At 44.7% G+C, this 17976-nt stretch overlaps 1 protein-coding gene and 1 long non-coding RNA gene across 3 annotated transcripts in view; both read left to right on the top strand.

Annotated features, from left to right (window-relative positions):
• Positions 1-17976, top strand: part of LOC147572690 (uncharacterized) — a 471113-nt gene that overhangs the window by 191521 nt on the left and 261616 nt on the right. The window lies entirely within an intron of this gene.
• Positions 11706-17255, top strand: LOC112866736 (uncharacterized). Its single transcript, XM_086694552.1, is given in 4 exon segments — positions 11706-14131; positions 14133-15354; positions 15356-16784; positions 16846-17255. Coding segments are annotated over 4 exon segments (5487 nt in total).

Here is a 17976-nt window from a genome sequence, read left to right as displayed (position 1 = left end):
CTGTAGCTTTCTAGAAAGGTAGCTAATTAGAATTCTACAAAACATTAAGGAAGAGTTAACACCCATTCTCTTGAACGTTTTCCAAAAGACAGAAATGGAAGGAAAACTTCCAAACTCTTTCTATGAAGCCAGCATTACCTTGATTCCAAAACCAGACAGAGACCCCACCAAAAAGGAGAACTATAGACCAATTTCCCTGATGAACATGGATGCAAAAATCCTCAACAAAATATTAGCCAACCAGATCCAACAATACATTAAAAAAATTATTCACCATGACCAACCAGGATTTATACCTGGGATGCAGGGCTGGTTCAATATCCACAAAACAAGTAACGTGATTCATCACATCAGTAAAGGAAAGGACAAGAACCATATGATCCTCTCAATAGATGCAGAGAAAGAATTTGACAAAATACAGCATCCTTTCTTGATAAAAACCCTCAAGAAAGTAGGGAAAGAAGGAGCATACCTCGAGATCATAAAAGCCATATATGAAAGACCCACTGCTAATATCATCCTCGATGGGGAAAAACTGAGAGCTTTCCCCCTAAGGTCAGGAACAAGACGGGGGTGTCCACTCTCACCACTGTTATTCAACATAGTATTGGAAGTCTTAGCTTCAGCCATCAGACAACACGAAAAAATAAAAGGCATCCAAATTGGCTAGGAGGAGGTCAAACTTTCACTCTTTGCAGATGACATGGTACTTTATATGGAAAACCCAAAAGATTCCACCAAAAAACTGCTAGAATTGATTTATGAATTCAGCAAAGTTGCTGGATATAAAATCAATGCTCAGAAATCGGTTGCATTCCTAGGAGCGCCTGGGTGGCGCAGTCGGTTAAGCGTCCGACTTCAGCCAGGTCACGATCTCGCGGTCCGTGAGTTCGAGCCCCGCGTCAGGCTCTGGGCTGATGGCTCGGAGCCTGGAGCCTGTTTCCGATTCTATGTCTCCCTCTCTCTCTGCCCCTCCCCCGTTCATGCTCTGTCTCTCTCTGTCCCCCCAAAAATAAATAAACGTTGAAAAAAAAATTAAAAAAAAAAAAAAAAGAAACCGGTTGCATTCCTATCCACAAACAATGAAGTGACAGAAAGAGAAATCAAGGAATCGATCCCATTTACAGTTGCACCAAAAACCATAAAATACCTAGGAATAAATTTAACCAAAGAGGTGAAAAATCTATACACTGAAAACTATAGAAAGCTTATGAAAGAAATTGAAGAAGACACAAAAAAAGGAAAAATACTCCATGCTCCTGGATAGGAAGAACAAATATTGTTAAAATGTCGATACTACCCAAAGCAATCTCCATATTCAATGCAATCCCTATCAAAATAACACCAGCATTCTTCACAGAGCTAGAACAAACAATCCTAAGATTTGTATGGAACCAGAAAAGACCGTGAATAGCCAACGTGATCTTGAAAAAGAAAACCAAAACAGGAGGCATCACAATCCCAGACTTCAAGCTATACTACAAAGCTGTAATCATCAAGACAGTATGGTACTGGCACAAGAACAGACACTCAGATCAATGGAACAGAATAGAGACCCAAGAAATGGACCCACAAACATATGGCCAACTAATCTTTGACAAAGCAGGAAAGAATATCCAATGGAATAAAGACAGTCTCTTTGGCAAGTGGTGCTGGGAAAACTGGACAGCGACATGCAGAAGAATGAACCTGGACCACTCTCTTACACCATACATAAAAATAAACTCAAAATGGGTGAAAGACCTAAACGTAAGACAGGAAGCCATCAAAATCCTCTTGGCCACAGCAACTTCTTACTCAACACGTCTCCGGAGGCAAGGGAAACAAAAGCAAAAATGAACTACTGGGACCTCATAAAAATAAAAAACTTCTGCACAGCGAAGGAAACAATCAGCAAAACTAAAGGGCAACTGACAGAATGGGAGAAGATATTTGCAAATGACATATCAGGTAAAGGGTTAGTATCCAAAATCTATGAAGAACTTATCAAACTCAACACTCAAAAAAGAAATAATCCAGTGAAGAAATGGGCGAAAGACATGAATAGACATGTCTCCAAAGAAATCCAGATGGCCAAACCAACACATGAAAAAATGCTCAACATCACTCATCATCAGGGAAATACAAATCAAAACCACAATGAGATACCACCTTACACCTGTCAGAATGGCTAACATTAACAACTCAGGCAACAACAGATGTTGGCAAGGATGCAGAGAAGGAAGATCTCTTTTGCATTGTTGGTGGGAATGCAAGCTGGTGCAGCCACTCTGGAAAACAGTATGGAGGTTCCTCAAAAAACTAAAAATAAAACTACCCTACAACCCAGAAATTGCACTACTAGGCATTCATCCATGGGATACAGGTGTGCTGTTTTGAAGGGACACATGCACCCCCATGTTTATAGCAGCACTATCAACAATAGCCAAAGTATGGAAAGAGCCCAAATGACCATCGATGGATGAATGGATAAAGAAGATGTGGCATATATATAAATGGAGTATTACTTGGCAATCAAAAAGAATGAAATCTTGCCATTTGCAACTACGTGGATGGAACTGGAGGGTATTATGCTAAGTGAAATTAGTCAGAGAAAGACAAAAATCATATGCCTTCACTCATATGAGGACTTTCAGAGACAAAACAGATGAACATAAGGGAAGGGAAACAATACTACAAAAACAGAGACGAGGACAAAACAGAAGAGACTCATAAACATGGAGAACAGAGGGTTACTAGAGGGGTTGTGGGAGGGGGTATGGGCTAAATGGGTAAGGGGCACTAAGGAATCTACTCCTGAAATCATTGTGGCACTATATGCCAACTAATTTGGATGTAAATTTTAAAAAATAAAAAAAAGAAAAAGTATTCAGAGTGGATGGGACAGTTGCAAACAAAGGAATCTAAAACCTTGATAACATTTATCTTGGCTCAGGTATCTTAATTATCATCAAATAAAATTGTGTTTTATAAATTTACATTGGTTAAGATGTAAATTGGAAGTAAAGAAAATGCTAAAATTATGTAAAGGACTGTTTTCATGTATGACATTTTTATAGGGGATTTTTTTTTGACATGTCAAAACAGGTCAAGACATATAGAAATGTAGATAGTGATGGAGGGTGGCAAATTCAGCAATGAGTAAGATCACCAGGGCATTCTGTGGGATAGCATCTCCATTTACATGGACTAGACACCATGACAATGGAAAAACACATACATAATTGCACACTCTTGAATCCTCAAGGCTCTGGTGAGCAAGCTAGCTATAGCTGTAAGGCTCAGATGAGATACATGAACATTATGGCCACTGAATGTGCTGAGTTCACTGGCTTAGCTCTTATGTGCCCGCTCATCTCAGAGCTCCACACCACCATTGCCCAACCATGTGGAAAGAGCAAGTGTTGACTCTGTCTTCTGCCTTAGGGTGAGTTCCTATCAGCAAGGGCCAAAGTGTTTTTTTTGTTGTTTTTTTTTTCTACATTTAGAAACTATCATTTCCTTTTCTGCCTACAAGGCCTCATAATCACTTTGGGAACTATTGCTTCCTTCCTGTGTATTCATCATACATCCTGCTCTCACATGTGACTCTGAAAGCTTGCTGAGAACCTGCCTCCAATATTTCCCTCTTGATTTTCATATGGGAAATCTCTGGAACAAGTTGGCTACGTCTTTCAATGGAGGGATAAGGAGCTAGGTAAATTACTTACACCTAAGTTAAAAAGCCTTCAGATTTTTTAACTGTACTTCTGCCCTTGAGAGATAAAAATGTTCTCATTGAATTTAACAAAGCAACTTATATCATTGAGGTTTTTTATATTTGCCATAATCACTATCCTTTGGGTAGTTAGAAAAATGTGTCCATTGTGGCTCAGTAGATCTCCAGAATTTTCCTCTGAAGTTTCTTTTCTGGCTTTCATCTGGTGGGAATTGATTGCCACAGAACAGGGGCTTTCATCTCAAACCTAGATTGCAAAAGTGTATGTAGAGCCAGGAGATGGTGGGTGTGCCAGTGCAGGGGTGAGATGATACAGCAGATAGAAGGGGGGACTTGATAGTCTTGCTTCATCACCTCATTTGGAGTGTGAATTTAATGGGTTTGTTACCAGTGGTACCAAAAAAGAGGTTCCATTGATGACAAAAGTCTTGAAGCTATAATTCATTGAGGATTAGCAAAAATTTTAATTCAAGCCAGGGGTGGTTCCTCATAAAAATGAATTTGTTCTGACTTGATCTAGTGGTGTTGGAAGGGCCAAGACTCAGGAGCCCAGACTTGATTATTTTCATTCAGAATAGGTACAAATATCATGCATCCCAATAAAAGGAAAAGTGGGAGATAAAAATGGGTGTGTGTTCCTCTGGCCCTTTGGGGTTGTATTAGTAACTAACCATGGCCTCTGCCGCAGGAACCTAGAGAGAGATTAAAACACCCACAACTGAGTTCAATTGCCAGAGACACAAGCAAGTTTGCATGGTTTATGCCAAAACCTCAAATACAACATCTCCCATCCTGAACTTCCGTGGAAACTCCCTCGTATCAATCTTGGTCCTTGTTTTATGCATCCACATGTTGAAAACTTCACTTAAGAGGGCAAAGGACAGAAACAGTTCCCCACTCATTTCATATTTTCCTGGCTAAGTTCTCATTCAGTACCAGAGAGAATGTTTATTCCAAAGCTGCCTGTGGTATTAAGTGGCTCCAGGATATTCCACCTACATCTGTGTAAAGGGTAATGAGCTGACCAGCTGGTGGGAGTGTGGCAGTAGCTTCACTGGAAAACACCAAGAGGAGTGGCTATTCTACTGAGTCCTGCTTCTGCTGTTACCCCACAGGTTATCATCAGCCTGGCCTCAGATCTGTGCTTGGAGAAACCTGCTGCCACTGATAGTGCTCATAAAGTACAACACCTATTGCTGTTTTTAGTATTTTGGTATGAAGTGTAACCAAGTCATTTACCTAATGGAGGCCACATATTGTCAGTTCTAGTCTAGACGTGTACCTATTCAGCTGCATCATGGTTAACTTCATCCAAATACCAGGATCACCATACTGATATGCTCGGGAGGAGCAGATGTGCTTCTGAGTGAGCCTCAGTCAAAACAAAGTGAACCATTTAATGACTCAAGCTTTCCATTTGTTTCCTGAGGCGCTCTTTTGTTTCTCCTCTGTTGCCCTTATACCTTATACTCAATCATTTTATTCATCTTCTTGGCATTGTTTCTTCTGTTTTTCTTGCTTTCATGACTGCCTCCTTCACTCAGTTTCTATTACAAATTAATCCAGATCCAATTTAACTTCCAAGCTCATCATACCTCTACTTAGTTTGTGGCGATTTGTTTCTTGGTGTTGATGAATTTTTAAACATCTTAATTTTTAGATTTTTTTTATTCAGGTTTCTGGATTGGATTCTGTTTAGAAAGCAAGGCCTGTTCATATGATAAAATAAAGTTTTTATTTTCTTCTTCATCAAGAATCTATTTTGATATAAGGGGTGAGATAGTAATCTAGTTTTATTTGCTTTTTTGTTTCTCTAAATGGCTAGCTAGGGGCGCCTGGGTGGCTCAGTCGGTTAAGCGGCCGACTTCGGCTCAGGTCATGATCTCGCGGTCCGTGAGTTTGAGCCCCGCGTCGAGCTCTGTGCTGACCGCTCAGAGCCTGGAGCCTGTTTCAGATTCTGTGTCTCTCTCTCTCTCTGACCCTCCCCTGTTCATGTTCTGTCTCTGTCTCAAAAATAAATAAACGTTAAAAAAAAAAATTAAAAAAATAAATGGCTAGCTATTTATCAGAGCATCACTTATTGAGTAATCCATCTTTCTTTACTGATTCAAGTACCATCTTTATCTTATGCTGATTTCCCATGTAGATTTGGGGTTGCCTCTAGATTCCCTTTTGTGAGTCCATAGATCTCTCTACCTCTACCAGCGCAAAGTGGTTTTCATCATTCTGGCTTCAATTCATTCTTTTATGCCTTTGCCCAACAACATATTTATTGAGGGCCACCTATGTGACTGGCATTCTTCTTTGTTTAGATAGTTCTGCATATTTTTTATTGTCTGTTTCTTGGTATTTCCTTTTTTAAAAAAAATCGTAGATGATATCTTTCCCCCACTATATTTTGTCACTCATTTTTGTATTGGAGGACTATTGATTGTTGTGAATTAATTTTTTAGCTAGTCACTATGCTGATACATCTTGTTGTTGGTAGTAGTTTTTTAATTGACCCTAAGGCTTTCAAATCTAGATATATGTATCTATTATTTGTGGAAAAAATGTAATTTTACCTCGTCTTTTATGGGTTTGGTTTTCTTTCTCTTGCCTAGTCATGGGAGTTAGTAATTCCAGAATAATCTTGAGTAATGATGTTGATAATGGTTATTTTAATGCAGTTTCTGATTATAAGGGGAATACTTGCAGTACCTCACCATGACAGTGGGTCTTGATCTAAGTTGTAAAACTTTTTTTCACACAAGGAACAAATCTGTCAATTTTTATTTTGAATTTTATTACCATGAAGTTGATTTAATTATTGACCTCCTTGACTATGACTATAATAAAGTATATTTATGATTTCTTGTGCAAACCATCTTGTCCCCTTTCGTTTAAAATATATTTTGTGGTGGAGGGGTGCCTGGGTGGCTCAGTCTTGATTTCAGCCCAGGTCACGGTCTCAAGGTTGGTGAGATAAAGCCCTGCATTGAGCTTCATGCTGTCAGCGCAGAATCTGCTGGGATTCTCTCTCTCCCTCTGTCTTTGCTCCTCCCCTGCTTGTGCACTTTCTCAAAATAAATAAACCTAAAAGATGTATATTTTAGGTTAAATCATGAGGAAGTAAGTTAGGTAGATGATTATCACTACTCCTATTTTGGGTTTTCAAAAACTGAGTCCAGAGCATTGGCCACAGATTCTTAATATCTCTCCCTCTCCTCACTTCCTTTGTCTAAATGAGAAACAAGCAAAAACTATGTGTGTGTACATATATTCTTAAAATGGCAATAAAATTAAAAGTTAAAAGTCACAGTGAAAGATGTGACATGTATAAGCTTGCCAGTTTAAAAGATCTTATTAGAATTCTACAGAATATCTGCCTCAGCTTTGACTCACCTATAACTAAGACTCAGTAACTGAGCAAAAACGTTTCAAATGTGTGTTTGCCCTCCTGAGCTTACCTCAGAAATAAACCTGGTTTGAATGATTATTTAATCAATGTAAAAGCTCAGACCAGCTGTCCTTTCCATCATGCTGGCCTTAAACCACATCACTATAAAGGGCCACTTACAAAGAATCCTCACCTGGTGCCCCCAAGTGTTGACAGTCACATAGAGCTTTACTGGGGTGTAGGAGGCCACAGAGACTTTCTGTACAGGACACCATACAGCAAACCCCCTGAAATCTTTTTTGGTCATCTCTTTCTGTCCTCCCCCCACATTACTCATGGTGGTTATTAAAAGTCAGTCCCTTTCTCCAAATCCCCTTCTCTCCAGTGTCTTCAGAGTGGTACTGTTTTCCACTTGGTTCCTCCTCACCAGTCTGACCCAGCAGCCCCTCTGCTGCCCTCTCCTATAAACCTGGAAGTGTCTGAGTTTCTGAAGAGGGGTGTAGTGTTCCTGCCATAATTCTAGCAAATAAGGTCTTTCATTGCTTTAAAATTATATGACTGCTATCACAGCCATACTTCTCAGGGCTTAATGATGAAACAGAGGTGAATTTCCACCTCACAGGAGGGAGTCATCAGAGAAAAAGAAATATACTGTGAACCATTAAGGAAGGAGGAATTTCATACCAACACCTACTCATGCTCCTTCCTTCTTGGGGACACAAAATTTTTTATAGGTTATTTGTATAGAAATTATACTGATCACATGAAAGAATTGCTTCTATGGTCTGTCCATGGAGGCACAGATATAGCTTTAGAATATGGAATTCTTTTCAGTGATGTTTTTTCAACTAGTTGATGAATCTCTTGCAAATCAATGTTACTTTGATGCAAATCAATATAGGATTGCCCTTACTTTTATGCACAGCCTATTTGGAAGTTCCTAGTGGAATCCTCTGAATTTTAAATGAAAGGTGTAGTTTGTGAGATCATTTGAACCCTTGGGCAGTTGCAGAAGAGAGCCAGCTTGGGTTTTTTTTTTAGATCCTATCCTATCCAAGCAGAAGCAGGCAAAAAGAAAAGAGAATTTTTCTACCAACATTTCTTCAGATGAGGGTTTTCTGCTGCAGAGCAGAAAGGATAACTGAGCTGAGGAAAATACAGACTAGTGAGAACTTGGGCTGGGCGGGGGGGGGGGGGGGGGGGGAGTTTATTTCAGTAGTGGAGCTCACCTCTTACTTGCCCGTTTTAGAGAAGCAATTTCCCTTTTCACTGGAGTTTGGTTTCTAAGGAGGGCTTCCTAAGCAAATAGTTCACTTATCCCTCCCCATGAGAGTGGTTTCATGATAGGAAAGTCTTCCATTACACCATGCTGGGATTATCAGTCAAAGCAGTGACAAGAAATGGCTTATTCCAGCAAAACAAAAACTGAGGTATTAAGAAGTGGAGATGGGGACCTCTGAGTTCCAACTTGGCTTTTATCCCAGACATGCTGTTTATTCCTCAGTTGGGAAGCATCTATTTCTGTAGCTCCATTAAGGAAGTGGGAGTAAGGGTTTACTCCAAATACTGCTGTTCTTACGTTAGCCATGTTTAAAAATAGAATCCTAGGAATTGAAAGGACTTCCAGGTTTTTTTTTTCCAGTCATTCCCACATTTCACAGTGGCCTTTCCTAAATTCTTCCCCAAGTGTCTCCTGTTTGCCAAGATCCTGAAGAAGAGATGTCCCACAGTCTATTTCAGAGTTTAATATTGTCCAGGTCAGAAAATTGCTTTCCAGACAGTCCAAGTGCATTCAACCCAAGTCTGTGTTTTTTTTCTACCTCAGTGGCATATTTAAGAATTAATAAATTAATCTTAAATCATTAAATCTTAGAATAAGAAGAGATTCTCAAAGGTCATCTAATAAAGACAGTAATTCCCAACCAGAATGGTAAAATGATGGATTTCCATCATTGACACTAACACACAGGTTTTGTGGGAGAGAGCAAGAGATGATGAGAATTCACCAAGTGGTCAGAAAATAGTCTTTAGACCAGTGGTTCACATACTCCAGGTAGAGTGCTAGTGCCTGGATAGCTGCCCATTAGATCACTTGGGCAGCTTGTTAAAAGTCCAGATTACTAGACTCCCCTTCTCTTACCCTAGATCCTAATTCAATAGGTCTGTATTGCTAGAATGCTCCCCTGATTTCAGAATCTGTGCTAAACTAACTCTCCCCTTCCCTGGCAGGTGTAGGAGGCCATCCTGTATATCTAGCCCTGCTCTGCTTAAATGCTTCTAGTGATGGGGAGGGACTGCAGGGGTGAGGCTGGGGGTCCCTTACCTAATAAACAATCTCTTTTTCAAGCAGTTTTAATTATTACAGAAATTCTTCCATGTACTAAATTGAAATCTACCTCTCCTTGACTCTTATTCATTCCTTTTAGTTCTGCATTGTAGATCGACAGACAACAAATGTTTTAAGTGCGAACTCTTTGAGTGTTTGTTGATCAGATGTCATGTTCCCTTTCTGTTTCCTTTTTTAAAACAAAACATAACAAAATAAACCATGATTCTCTGAAATCCAGGAAAAGGGCCCAGAGTACTCAACCAGGACTTTTAAGCCCCACATCTTGATCCATGTGTCAGTTAAATAGCCAACTGTAATTCATTTTTGAATGAAAACTTCCTTGATCAAAATGCTTCCCCTGTCCCACCCTTACTGTGTGATAAAAATCTGGGAAGTCTCAGGGGCGCCTGGGTGGCACAGTCGGTTAAGCGTCCGACTTCAACCAGGTCACGATCTCGCGGTCCGTGAGTTCGAGCCCCGCATCAGGCTCTGGGCTGATGGCTCAGAGCCTGGAGCCTGTTTCCGATTCTGTGTCTCCCTCTCTCTCTGCCCTTCCCCCCGTTCATGCTCTGTCTGTCTCTGTCCCAAAAATAAATAAACGTTGAAAAAAAAAAATTAAAAAAAAAAAATCTGGGAAGTCTCAGATGGTGAAAGGAACAATCCAAATGACAGCCCTGCCTTAGTTTAAAGCTAGGTTCTCTTTTCTGCTTATTATGGATCTTTGATAAGAAATACAATTGCTGAGAAGTCTGTTTTGCTTGCTGTTTGCTACGAGCATTGTGAAGCCCTTCCTGAATGTAACCCGCTGTGTAGTAGAATGGGTCGTAAACCTTCCTAAATGTAGTCTGATAGGTAATGGAATGAGTAATTGTACATAAACTAACCGGCATTTCTCGCTTCTGTAAACCTGCTTGCTTAGCACATTCCCCACCTACCCTACCCTCTTCCCCCTTCCCCCTTTTTCCTCCCGCCACAAGTAACGGACAAAGCCTTCCCGCCAAAGGACAGACAAAGGACGCCCAATCAGAGAACAACAAATGTCCTTACTTTAAAATCAACCAATCAGGCCCCTCATAATTTGAAACCTCCCCTGTGCTATTTGTCTCTGTCTATAAAAACGCTGTACCAACCCTGATCGAGGCCTCTTGCGTCACCGGCGATGAGTGCGCAGAGGACCAGGTTCGAACCTGCAATAAACGACCCTTGCCGCTTGGCTTTGACTCACGACTCTGGTGGACTTTTGTGGGAGGTTTCGGAACTTCGGGCATTACATTTGGAGGTTCCACCGAGACCTCCCCCGAGCCCACCAGACTTCTGGTCAACGGGTCGTATCTGATTCCGATCGGTAAGTAAGCCGGCTCTAAAGTTTTTCCTCTTCCCTCTGATCTGTGTTTCTTCTCTGGAGAACCGGTTCTGTCTGGAAGCTGGTGTGACCCTGGCAGACGCGCTATAGGGCACCCGGCCGGGGTCAGTTGGAGACGTCCACTGACATCTGGGGACCTTCTTGGTCCATCTGGGGGCCTTCTTGGCCCATCGGGGACCTTCTTGGTCCATCTGGGGGCCTTCTTGGCCCATCTGGGACCTTCTTGGTCCATCTGGGGGCCTTCTTGGACCATCTGGGGACCTTCTTGGCCCATCTGGGGGCCTTCTTGGCCCATCTGGGACCTTCTTGGTCCATCTGGGGGCCTTCTTGGCCCATCTGGGACCTTCTTGGTCCATCTGGGGGCCTTCTTGGCCCATCTGGGGGCCTTCTTGGCCCATCTGGGACCTTCTTGGTCCATCTGGGGGCCTTCTTGGCCCATCTGGGACCTTCTTGGTCCATCGGGGGGCCTTTTTGGCCCATCAGGATTCTTTTCTGCGGGCTGCTTACGCCCAACGCGCTTGCGAACTAAATACTTTCATTTTCTCTATGAACTTCCAGAGTGCTAAGAAATATCTCTAGGCGTCTAAAAGAAAAAAACCATCTAGGCATGCCAATTGTTACCCGTATTTTGATGTGATGTGTGTCTGTGTGTCTGTCTGTGCAATCGACTGGAATGATTGTTGGGAGTCAGGGGCACGCGCCTGACTTACCCTATATATAGTCCCACGGCATAAGCTACGGGATTCGAGTGGGCTCTAACCCGACTTCCGCGGTGATCCTCATACGGCTTAAGGCGGTCAAAATTTATTTTGATCCGAGCAGGGGGTTTATACCTGCCCGCCCATGCTAAGAGGCACCTAAGTTCCCGCGAGGGACGCGGACGGGCGAGTACGCGAGTGCTTCTATGTCAGTCTAAATGTATTGTCACCCCTGGGCCCTTGTAATTACCGCTGTCCTAGCCATAACCCTTTCTGTTGGGCTGGCCAAGACGGCACCAGAAAGTTGGAACCGCTGCGAAAGATTCTTGTTAGTTCTTGTTTTTCTTTCATGGGTCGGATGTTTTATTGGAATTGTGTTTTCTCGGCTGATCAGAATTAATTATTCCATCCTTTTTCCTCTCTCCTCCTTCCTCAGCTCCCTGCGGCTTTCCCTCCCGCCCCCTGGCCAGCAGCGCCCCCTCCCCCACGTCCGTGCTGCCCGCGCCCCCTTCTCTTCTCCTCTTCCTCAGAATCATAACATGGGCCAAACGCAGAGTACCCCTCTCTCCCTCCTTCTCGCCAACTTCAGGGACGTAAAAGCTAGAGGACACAACTTAAGCCTAGACATTCGCAAAAGGAAGTTGATCACCTATTGCCGCTCTGAATGGCCCACCTTTGGGGTCAATTGGCCTACAGAGGGAACCTTCTGCCTCCCTGTGGTCCTTAAAGTAAAGTCAAAAATTTTCCTACCAGGGAAAGAAGGTCGCTCGGATCAGATTCCCTATATTCTGGTGTGGCAAGATTTAGTAGAAAACCCACCTCCCTGGATTGCCTCTTTCTTAACAACAGGGCCATGCAAAATTCTAGCAGCTAAACCTATCAACCCTCCCAAGCCGCCAACTCCAACTGCACCCCCTGTTCTCCCCGACAGCCAAGATTTACTTTCCCTTGACCCTCCCCCTTACCAGGTTCCTCCTCTTATTCCGCAAGCTGCCCCTATCCCTGCTGCGCCGGCAGAGCCTCCCGTAGCCCAGCCCATAGGAGAACTAGAGAATAGGGAGGCTCAACCCGCACCCATGCCTAGTAGGAGCGAAGTCCAAAGGCCGGCTGGACGTACCTGTAGGCGGGCCCCTCATGAGCCAGGACTCCGCCTTCCTGACTCCACCGTAGCTTTACCCTTACGGGAAATAGGGCCTCCCGATGGTACAGGGAACCCCCGACTTCAATACTGGCCCTTCTCTACCAGTGACCTATATAACTGGAAAACCCAGAATGCCCGATTCTCTGACAACCCTAAAGATTTAATAAGTCTCTTAGACAGCGTTATGTTTACCCATCAACCCACCTGGGATGATTGTCAGCAGCTCCTCCGAATCCTGTTCACCACCGAGGAGCGAGAAAGAATTCAATTGGAAGCAAGAAAGCTGGTTCCTGGAGATGACGGCCAACCCACTGCTAACCTTGATCTCATTAATGCAGCTTTTCCCTTGACCCGACCCCCACAGGATGGCTGGGACTACAACATGGCAGAAGGTAGGGGACGGCTGCGCATTTATCGCCAGACTCTAATGGCGGGTCTCCGGGCTGCTGCACGCAAGCCCACTAATTTGGCAAAAGTGTATTCAGTAATACAAGGTAAGACAGAGAGCCCTGATGCTTATTTAGAAAGATTAATGGAAACCTTCAGACAGTATACCCCCATGAACCCCGAGGCCCCCGAAAATCAAGCTGCTGTTGTAATGGCCTTTGTAAATCAGGCAGCCACTGATATTAAAAAGAAACTCCAGAAACTAGAGGACCTGGAGGGAAAACAGATTCAGGACTTACTCCGTGTTGCCCAGCGTGTCTATAATAATAGAGAGACTCCAGAGGACAGGCAACTTAAAGCCACCGAGGAAATGACCAAAGTCCTGGCCGCTGTTGTCCAAAAGCCCCTGGGTAAACAAAAGCCCCTAGATAAGGACCAATGTGCCTATTGCAAAGAAAAAGGCCATTGGGCCCGAGAATGCCCTAAAAAGAAAAAGCCACGTCATGATCAAAAACCGTGGCAGCCAAAAACCACACCTGCCCTCTTCACTCAAGATGCAGAATAGGGGAGACGGGGTTCGGATCCCCTCCCCGAACCTAGGGTAACGCTACAAGTGGAGGGGAACCCAGTTCAATTCCTAGTCGACACAGGGGCACAACATTCGGTCTTGATCAGATCCCATGGAAAAATTTCTGAAAAATCTTCCTGGGTCCAAGGGGCTACCGGGATAAAAAAATATCCCTGGACCACCCAGAGGACTGTGGACCTAGGAAATGGAAAGGTCACCCATTCCTTCCTGGTCATCCCCGACAGCCCATGCCCCTTATTAGGAAGAGACGTACTCACTAAAATGGGGGCCCAGATTCATTTTACGCCAGGGGGCCCCCAAGTGACTGGCCCTCACAACCAACCCATTACCATACTTACTCTAAGATTAGAAGATGAATATCGACTCCATCAGGGGCCACCCTCACAAAGTCAAAACATAGAGCCCTGGCTCCAGCAGTTTCCAGAAGCATGGGCTGAAACCGGAGGTATGGGGTTGGCTAAACATCGCCCAGCTCTATTCATAGAGCTGAAACCGGGGGCAGATCCAGTTCGGGTCCGACAATACCCGGTCGATGGAGGCCAGAAATGGCATCACGCCACATATCCATCGCCTCCTAGACTTAGGCATCTTGCGTCCCTGCCATTCAGCCTGGAACACCCCCCTGCTGCCTGTACGAAAACTTAACAGTGCGGACTACCGTCCGGTACAAGATCTGAGAGAAGTTAACCGCCGAGTCATGGACATACACCCAACAGTACCCAACCCCTATACCCTCCTAAATGCCCTCAGCCCAGAAAGACAATGGTATACTGTCCTTGATTTAAAAGATGCTTTTTTCAGCCTGCCTCTGGCCCCCAAAAGCCAAGAGCTCTTCGCCTTTGAGTGGTCCGACCCTGAGAGAGGCATAAATGGACAACTCACCTGGACCCGGCTCCCCCAAGGATTTAAAAACTCACCCACCTTGTTCGATGAGGCACTTCACGAGGATCTGGGTGAGTACCGGAATCAAAACCCCGAAGTGACTCTCTTGCAGTACGTTGACGATCTTTTAATCGCCGCTGAGACTGCTGAAGCTTGCTTGCAAGGCACCAAAAACCTCCTCCGGACACTTGGTGCCCTGGGGTACCGGGCTTCAGCAAAGAAAGCCCAAATTTGCAGATCCGAGGTAACCTACTTGGGGTATCTGTTAAGAGAAGGCCAACGATGGCTCACTGATGCACGGAAGGAAACCGTCCTCCGCATCCCCCGACCCACAACGCGAAGGCAGGTAAGAGAATTCCTGGGATCGGCCGGGTTCTGCCGCTTGTGGATACCTCGGTTCGCCGAGATGGCTAAGCCTCTTTACCTGGTCACCCGAGAACAGGTGCCCTTTGAATGGACAGAGGAAACTGAGCAGGCTTTCCAGCAAATTAAACTCGCCCTGTTGTCGGCACCAGCCTTAGGGCTCCCCGATGTCTCCAAACCCTTTCATCTCTTCGTAGATGAAAATAAAGGGGTAGCCAAAGCAGTGCTGATGCAACTCCTTGGCCCATGGCCCAGGCCCGTAGCCTATCTTTCAAAAAGACTGGACCCAGTAGCGGCTGGCTGGCCCCCTTGCCTCCATATGATCGCTGCTACAGCTCTAATGGTAAAGGATGCTGATAAGTTAACTATGGGACAAGAGTTACATGTTACAACCCCTCATGCCATCGAGGGAGTCCCCAAACAACCTCCTGACCGATGGATAAGTAACGCCCGACTGGTTCACTACCAGGGACTATTATTAAATCCCCTCAGAATCATTTATGCTCCCCCCCGGAACACTAAACCCTGCCTCCCTGTTACCAGACCCGGACTTGGATACCCCCCTCCATGACTGCGCTGAGATATTGGCACAGGTTCATGGAGTTCGGGAAGATTTACAGGATCACCCGCTACCAGATGCTGAAGTTACCTGGTTCACTGACGGCAGCAGCTTTGTACATCAGGGTCAAAGGTATGCGGGGGCAGCAGTCACAACTGAAACTGAGACTGTTTGGGCACAGCCTTTGCCAGCTGGCACCTCTGCCCAATGGGCTGAACTTGTGGCCTTAACCAAGGCACTGACTTTGGGAAAAGACAAGAGACTAAACGTGTATACCGATAGCAGATATGCTTTTGCTACGGCCCACATACATGGAGCTATATACAGAGAGAGGGGACTGTTAACTGCAGAGGGGAAAACTATCAAAAACAAAGAAGAAATATTGGCTCTTTTAAAGGCACTCTGGCTGCCTAAACGACTAGCCATCATACATTGCCCAGGCCACCAAAAACCGGTCACACCGGTGGCCAGAGGAAATAATTTGGCTGACCAGGTGGCCCGAAAGGTGGCCTTACAGGTGGACTGTGCTTTAATGACCACCCTACCAGACCCCGGTTCAGCTAGTTTACCAGAAAGTCCCACCTACACTAAAGAAGACCTAAACTGGATCCAAAAATTGCCTATGACTCAGTGCCTTAACGGATGGTGGAGAGCAGCAGACTGTAGCATAATCCTCCCAGAAGAAATGGGAAATAAAGTCTTATCCAAGATGCACCGAGCCACTCATATGGGCACAAGAAAAATGCAAGACTTAATAAGACATGCTAGGATCACCATTAAAGACTCTAGGACAAAAATTGAACAGATAGTTACTAGCTGTAAAGCTTGCCAACTAACTAACGCCTCCAACCACGGGAAAAACCCTGGCTCCAGAACCCGCGGAACCAGGCCGGGAGCCTATTGGGAAGTAGACTTCACCGAGGTAAAGCCTGGAAAATATGGATACAAATATTTGTTAGTGTTTATAGATACCTTTTCAGGATGGACAGAGGCCTTCCCCACCAAGCATGAGACTGCGCAGGTAGTAGCAAAGAAAATGTTGGAAGACATCATGCCCAGGTACGGATTTCCTACCCTAATAGGATCAGACAACGGACCAGCATTCGTTTCAAAGGTAATACAAGGGATAGCGCAGTTTATTGGGGCCGATTGGAAACTACATTGTGCATATAGACCCCAAAGCTCAGGACAGGTAGAAAGAATGAATAGAACCCTAAAAGAGACCCTAACCAAATTGACCATAGAGACTGGCGCTAACTGGGTAGTCTTACTCCCCTACGCTCTGTTCAGGGTGCAGAACTCCCCTTACAAACTGGGATTAACCCCCTTTGAAATCATGTATGGAGTGCCCCCCCCCCTATAATTCCCAACCTACAGTCTAATGTGTTAACTGAATTTGATGATCATAAACTTCTTATTTCCCTGAGGGAACTCCAGCACACCCACCAGGAGTTTGGCCCAGATTGAGAGCCATTTATGAGACCGGGCCCCCTCCTGAGCCGCATCACTACCGACCCGGAGATTGGGTATACGTGCGGAGACACAAGCAAGAGACCCTCCAACCACAGTGGAAGGGACCCTACATTGTGATCCTAACCACACCCACTGCTCTCAAAGTCGACGGGATTGCTACCTGGATCCATTACACCCACGCCCGACCAGCTGATCCCTTTGCGGTTCGAGAAGACTTCGTGCTGGAAGCCAACACCGCCTGGACGGTTGACCAGAGTAAGACCCACCCTTTAAAATTGACTCTGTGTCGAAAACCTGACCCCGAAAACCGGCTGAGACCAAAGGCCTGGGTGTCCCATACCAAGACTGTTGCAGCAGCTCCTGACCCACCATGATCGGAGGAACACTCATTAGCGTGCTCCTGCTCACCTCCTACGGACTGATAAGTATTGCGAGCAACCCCCATACACCCTATACTTTAACTTGGGAGATATCTAATTTAGAAACCCAGGAAGTCTATAATACTACCCTGCTCTCTGCTTTACTCGGGCCTCTAGCCATCCTACTTCTCGCTCTCACATTAGGCCCCTGCATCATAAACAAAATTATTCATTTTGTCCAAGACAGGTTCAATGCTGTACAATTAATGGTCTTACGAACTCAGTACCTACCGCTCGAGACATTACAAACAGAGGCTTAAAAGATCCAAGATTGGCTCTCTAGGCACAAGAAAAAGGGGGGAATGAAAGGAACAATCCAAATGACAGCCCTGCCTTAGTTTAAAGCTAGGTTCTCTTTTCTGCTTATTATGGATCTTTGATAAGAAATACAATTGCTGAGGGGCGCCTGGGTGGCGCAGTCGGTTGGGCGTCCGACTTCAGCCAGGTCACGATCTCACGGTCCGTGAGTTCGAGCCCCGCGTCAGGCTCTGGGCTGATGGCTCGGAGCCTGGAGCCTGTTTCCGATTCTGTGTCTCCCTCTCTCTCTGCCCCTCCCCCGTTCATGCTCTGTCTCTCTCTGTCCCAAAAATAAAAATAAAAACGTTGAAAAAAAAAATTAAAAAAAAAAAAAAGAAATACAATTGCTGAGAAGTCTGTTTTGCTTGCTGTTTGCTAC

Source organism: Puma concolor, chromosome E4, assembly GCF_028749965.1.
Source record: "Puma concolor isolate L17-30 chromosome E4, mPumCon1.1.hap2, whole genome shotgun sequence".
Taxonomy (NCBI): domain Eukaryota; kingdom Metazoa; phylum Chordata; class Mammalia; order Carnivora; family Felidae; genus Puma; species Puma concolor.
This window is presented reverse-complemented; position numbering and strand designations above follow the sequence as displayed.